Consider the following 6884-nt stretch of genomic DNA (forward strand, 5'->3'; position numbering starts at 1 on the left):
ATTCGGAGGAGGAGAGAAGAAATTATCCTAGAACTGCAAGTACACGGCACAAAGGACACAAGCAGCACTGGGTATTCAGAACTTGGCTTGTCAGAGGTGCGGTGCCTGCACAGTTCTCTCCTCGTTCACTCTGAAAGTACGCAGCTTCTGACAGTCACCCGGTGATGCTGGTTTGCTTGCACGCGGACTGTGACAGGCCTAACGACATGAATCTGTCACTTCAGTCCAGCAGCAAGGAGAAGATCAGCTAAGGGAGATGGCAGTGGAGGATGCAAGGAGGTCAAACAACAGGAAAGACAAAACCAGAAGAGGCGTCAGCCTGTGCTCCAGTCTCTTGTCACTCCAAATAGAGTGGTTACAGAAAAGCCAGCACAACAGCATGAACTGATAAATGTGACTAAACAGCACCTAAAGCAGAAACCTGTACTATAGTAATTTTTAATCTTAGTATCTTTACCATTTTCATTAACCTTGCATTATTTCCCATTTATATTTTTGACATAAGATGAAACATGATTTAAAAAAAAAAAACGCGTAACTCAGTCATGCTTTAAAAGCATCTGTTGATGTATTTTTGCAACTTAAGTTCTGCTGTTAGGAAATAAAAAATAAATCTCACCTCTAAATACCAAAAATTCTCTTTTGTCACAAAAAGTATTAATTGATATCACTAAGAGCTAAACAAAGATATGGAATCAGTCTCCCAGTTGCCATTTTCACTCATTTCACATTTCATAAGCATATACTTGAAACATTACATACACACATACATTAACTGAACAGTAAACCTAGAACCACTTTGCCCTCACTAGATATTAGACAACAGGAAACAACCCTAGAAGAAGCACAAAAAGCACTCCCAACACCCAAAAGAAAAAGTACTAATCTGTTAGCAACTGGAACAAAACGTACTGAAAGTTATTATCTGCTCCATCATCTAGTGCAGCTACACAAAAGCTGCAGCACAGGCCTGATCCTATCAGCAGCTAACCAGGCAACTCCTTTATGGCATGACATGTAAACGTTACATTTTATTGGGATGTAACCAACACGGGGCCATCTACCGCCTAAATAAATGTTACCAAAAAGGAGCACTTCCAATAACTCAACAAAAAGAAACCAGCAAATTTGGATTAAAGCTTACCATGCTCTTACTCCCAGGGGACCAAAACCCCAAGACTAGTATCAACAGCCAAACTAGGTAGGGCACACACAGCACATTGATCAGCTGGTTATCAATACTTACAGTATCTTTTTATGTCTAGCATATAACTGAGAGGAACAAATCAATCTGTAAGTTTCCCCAGAAACATGATAAACCACCTTCGCTCTTGTAAAAAGAAACAGGTTTTGATTTAAATATACCTACAGCAGAATGGAGTGAGGGGAGTATTATTCTTAAAATGTCTATATTTCTTGAAGAAACCCACAAGCATGTTCTTGGAAATTAAGATTAGCTAATGACAGGTTTCAGATATAACACTGCTACCTCCAGAATAAGAAGGCCAGTCAGCATTTCTCACTTTCTGTTTTAACATATCTTTGCAATCAGCCACAGCAAGAACGAAAAAAGATGGATGAGACCATTTCACCAAGCTGTATTCCCTACTGCCCTAATTTCCTGACATTTTGATTTCAAGGATTATCAAGACAAAAAAAGACATGGTCTTCCAAAACCTCTCACTTCAGCACTGTATTCACAAAATTGGAAGATGCAAATGAGCACACACACACCCCCCAGAAGAGCTTTACCGCTTGAATACTTAGCCTTTACATACTTGGTCCCTCTGATATCCTTGCTCTTCAACAGTTACCATCACTACCCTTCCTATTCATATTTAACATTGTTATCTCTATACAGTGAGCATATCTTTAAATCAAACAGAGAGCTGAAAGAAGCCATGAGAAACTTCATTCCTTTGAGCATTGACATTACTGTCACTGGAAAAAGAAGGAAGAAGGAAGAACAAATTCCAAGCACACTGTTCATTAACAATCAATAAAATTAATCTCTGCCTGTGCCCTTCATTTGGTCACCATCGGAAATCAATGCAAGACTGAGGAATGGCGTGCCCACCTCCCACTCTGAATGCAGCAGAACGTGTTGCCTGAGGGACTGCTATGCGATGGCAGTGCTTGCCTGGGTAGTACCTTCACATCTACGATAAAAACCCTCCTGCAAGTACCAGCCATGAGAACTATACAGCTTTCCATCTGCTTTACAGCAAACAAAGCAGTTGCCAAGATAAAGCCATTGTGCACAACCCAGCAGGGTTACAAACACACAATGGCAAACTTGAAAGTTAACAGGAATAGCAATAAAGTACTACCCACCTCTCTCCTGCCACTGTAAGACTACACTGGAGTCAAAGACACTCAGAACAGTTTGAAGGCAAAGGATAAAAAGAAACAGACAATCTCCAATGCTTTACACAATTCTGCTGTGCAAACAGACCTGTCTGCTGCTTCCTGCACCCTGACATCAGGGGTGATCTGATTTTGCAAGGGGCTCTCTTCTCCTCCTATGTATTCCTTTAATACTCCCGCACACAAGGGATTGAGACAACCCGGTTCTATCAGCAATTCTTGCTAAACATTATCATTAAAAATTAGCTTCAGATCACGTAACAAAACACAAAACCAAAACCATATTTCACCTAAGCAGTGTTAATTCCAGTCACGTTTTTTGTTGCTTTTCTTCTTCCTTGTCAGATTTTTGGGGTCTGGGATGAAATGCAGGCCATGAGAAGATAAGGCTTTAGCCCAAACCCCAACTACGCCTGAATCTGCAACCAAGAAGTCTTCCTATCTTTTAAAATCTCATGTTATCCAACATTAATGGCAGGGATTTACAAAGCAGAAATTAAATGTCAGGTTTTAAAAATTACAGATGTACATTGGTTTCAACCTGCTTTCGTCAATATAAATCCGTTTAGCGTATGGCTGCCTGCATGCTTTTCTTGCAAAAGCGGGTTTCCAGTTTTGATTTATGCCTTACAGTTGCGAGAGTTGTCTGTTTCCTCTGTTGGGAAACAAAATATAGGACATTACACATCTAATCTATAGATTAGCATAAGAAGCATAACCATCACAGCACTCGGGAGAAAGCAGCTGAAACGCAACTCAATGTATCAGATACTTTCATTTCCAAATAAAATACAAAACAGAGAAGTAATGCTTTCGTCTGAATCAGAGTTCTTAGAAAGGGGGATGCAGTCATGGGGTTTTTTTCCTCAAAATGTTGGACCTCCCTTATTTTACTGAAGGCCTCTTTACATTCAGTATACTAAAACCTGGATGAAAAAAGAACTCCTCTAGCTCTGCCTGACCCAGTCATAAAGTTATAGTTAGGTCATATTTAGCCTTCCATAGATGACTTAGTATACTGAACATCAAAGCTAGACCAACCTATCTCTTTATATGCTTTTAACCTAAAAGTGAGTTCAGTCGAAAGGACTGACTCTCTCATATGTTCTAAACATTTCTAGCTCTGCCATGAACCTGCTCCATGACTGCAAGCAAATTTCACTATGTTCCCATATTCCTTGCTTGCCTATTTTGCATTTTGCCCAAGAACCCAGGCATACCAGAACCCAGATCATGAAACTACCTCAGTGACCATCCCAGAACAAATTACATTAAACACCTTTTCATATTCTCTTGAATTTTCCAGATGTAACAAACTCTGAGACACTGTCCTAAAGTGGAACATGCTCCCAGGGCAGACTCCAACTGCAAGACCATCCAGACAAAGCTCATCCCTGACATATGGTTACCTATAGATGTGCATGACTAATCTAGTCTCTCTAGACTCCCTTTACCAGCATTTTGACAGCATGATTGAGCTCAGTCTACAGTACAATTCTTAAACAGGTTGGATTTCCGCCCCACATGCATGTTGCTCTCTACTGCCTGAAAAAGGAAATGAAGGCAATTAGCTGAGGTGGACACACAGGGGAAGTCGAATCCAGCCCAAGGTCTCTATACATACCTCATAAAATGGCTCCTCCTTTTCAGGCAAGGCTTCTAGCTGCCACCATCCCATCATTTCAGCTATATAGTCAGTTAAAAGATTTGAGTCAGCAGAGCAAACCAAACCCAACCAAAAAACCCCACCAGTCACGGTCCATCTGATTATATACAACGTGACAGGACTACGCATAAACCGCCTAATGCAAAAGCTGGGCTGTCCACCTCTTTCGTTTGAATGTTTACATGACAGCGATCAGAAATTATAAGCTTTTTCTCCTACCTATGTCTCTTACTGTGAATTTCTTTTGAAGACGGCAACCACACTACCCACATGCATATTACCTGTAGCAGGAGAAACCCTCAACTTCCACCAGCCTCCCACCAACACAACTGACACCATCTAGGTTCTGAGGTTTACTCTGATTAAGTTAACCGATCTCCTGAACCACACTGAGCAAAACACATTTTACTTCTTCCCTTTCAGGAATCCCATCTTCCCCCCCACTACAAGCACATCAGAGCATTGCTCAGAGTAACTAGGTTTTTTGGAAATGGATTTTTTTAAGTGACACAGCAGACTGATCTGCTAAGAAAGCAAAATTCATGCCTTTATTTTCAACCCATGTACTTAAAATGTAGCTTTCCACATGTCTATTACCAGACAGAAAAAAATAAGTGTAGAACCCTGACAGTACGACAAATACCAGTTAGAAGTAATGAGTACATGCTAAATGCAAACTTAATTAGAATGGAACTGAAAAGTTAAGAAACCATAAAAAACCATTAATAAAATATTGCCAAAGAGTACAGATAATGGCTAAAAAACCCTATTCGTTTTTTCTCCCCTCCTTCCCCTGAAGTCTGCTGCTTCTATGGATGTATTTTGCTCAGCTGTGCATCTGTTAAACTGAGTGCTGTAACGTTCTGCTCCTGAGATAAAAAACCTGAGCTAATTTCTTCTTCTGATATAAAAAGCTTTTACAACCAAACAAATTCTGAAATGACAGAAGCGATTTCATCCCCCAACTTGCAGTCTTGCAGGTTTTCATACATGTATCTTCCAGTTGCAGGACTCTGAAAGATCCCTAAGTAAGAGGATGGTGAGGCATCTTAAGAAGCAATACAGTCAAGCCCACACAGTTAAGCTTCAAATTACTGCCTTAAAAAAACCTGCTGATGTAACACCACATTTGAATTACAGCAACTGTAATATTAAAATTGGGGATTGTACCATCTACAGACTAATGCCTTGAAAACATCAAGCAAAGCCAGCCTTACACATGAAACATCTTTAAATCAAGAGATGAGTGACTGGCCAAGCAGCAAGTTTTCTCAATATTTTAATTTTACTTTTTAAATAGTATTTATATTTTTTTCTTTTAAAGGTAATAACAGATATTCAGTAACCAAGGAGAGCTTTTATAGATGTGGTTAAGAAAACAATCTACAATTCCAGCTTTCCTCAGAGCTTACAGGTGAAATTATGTGTATTTCTACCAGGTAAAATAGAGCCACTGTGCTCCCCCCAGTCCCCAAAAGGAACTCCTGCATTTAATGAGCCCTTTTTCCCCTTTTTGTGTTTAACTACTACCACTCAGTCAGAGTTCAGAAGCATCACTGCAAGTGACAAGATGCATCAATTATTAGCACCTGAAATAAGTGAAATACTTCATCTGTAGGTCACTACCCATTTCATTTGATCATCACACAGAGAAAGATCAATTATTCATTTGATTTAGTACAATGCAAAGTTTTAGAGTAGCTGCACATTTGCTTGTTCTCAAAAAGTCAATCATGAAAGTGTTCTATTGTGTGAATGCTTTATTTAATCTCTTGCTCACTGTTAAACTTAACTGCCAAAAGAAAAATGAACACAACTCCCTGCTATCAGGGAATACTGCACTGAGGACTTTTTATGTATTTTCTTTATACTTACATTCTTACAAATTATGTATGTGAGAAGCAGATGATGAGCGGCAATTTGGAAACACTTCACCATCTGCTATTTGCAGATCTAGTCAAATACAGAGAGTTAATTAAAGATTAAAGACAGGGACCAATACTGTTGAAGCAAAGAGCCATCATCTCTCCTGTTATGGCTGTAAATAAATAACTTTGGTAGCTTCTTCCAACTCCAATACAATTGTAAATCTGCAACATCTTAAAGGTGTCACGACTTGCATTCATAATATACCTGTATATCTTTTGTTTTAATTGACAGAAAAATACTGAAATCACATCAGCTTCATCAGAATGCCACAACTGCAGCAGGCTACTCCCAGTCCTGTTCAGGAAGAAGGTGTGACATATCTACCACTGTAAGAAACAGAAATTATAACAGGAAGCCTCTTGAAGAAGGGGTTATAGAGAATCCTAGCTAGAGAAAAAGATTTTTAGTCAGCTTGCAACAACTTTTACCTTCTTTTACATACATATTTAAGCAAGCAATATCTAATTAAGGGTGAACGAAGCACGAGATGATCCTGACAGTTCCCTTTCATTACTACCTTGATAGCAAGCTACCTCCTCGCTGTCCAGTCTACATCTCCTACACTGCTTCTGCAAGCAACAGCCCCTGTTAGAACACCACCCTCCCTCCTCTGGCTGCCAGGCCCTCTGCTCTGCAGCCTCACTTTAGCCATCTCCTGCATTAACTGCAGCTCTTCTGTCAGAGCTGGGGAGGAGCAGCGAAAATATGCCAAGCTGAAGTGGGTGTCACAAGCCCTCCCAAGATATTTGTTCAGGTGTATGAAGCAAAGGTTTCTGCTTGACTCTGAAGAGCAGTAACTTGAGTTTGCTCTTTCACAACTGCTCTGCTTCCTCTGCTACCTGAGGCCACAGCTGCGCCGTGCCAAGTCTGAAAGCTGCACCAGGCTGCTGCACAGCAGCTCGCTGTGGCTGGCTGCCAATTA

At 40.2% G+C, this 6884-nt stretch overlaps 1 protein-coding gene across 1 annotated transcript in view; it reads right to left on the bottom strand.

Moving 5' to 3' along the window:
* LOC104404202 (serine/threonine-protein phosphatase 2B catalytic subunit alpha isoform-like) overlaps window positions 1-4048 on the bottom strand; it is a gene marked incomplete at its 3' end in the record, with an annotated part of 103846 nt that extends 99798 nt beyond the window's left edge. Inside the window, exon 1 of the mRNA XM_010012577.1 lies at window positions 3992-4048. Coding sequence (XP_010010879.1) covers window positions 3992-4048 — 57 coding nt within the window. The remainder of the gene's footprint in view (window positions 1-3991) is intronic.
* Between the last annotated feature and the right edge of the window lie 2836 nt (window positions 4049-6884).

The sequence above is a fragment of the Nestor notabilis genome, unplaced genomic scaffold, assembly GCF_000696875.1.
Source record: "Nestor notabilis isolate BGI_N333 unplaced genomic scaffold, ASM69687v1 scaffold13894, whole genome shotgun sequence".
NCBI classification, from domain to species: Eukaryota; Metazoa; Chordata; class Aves; order Psittaciformes; family Psittacidae; genus Nestor; species Nestor notabilis.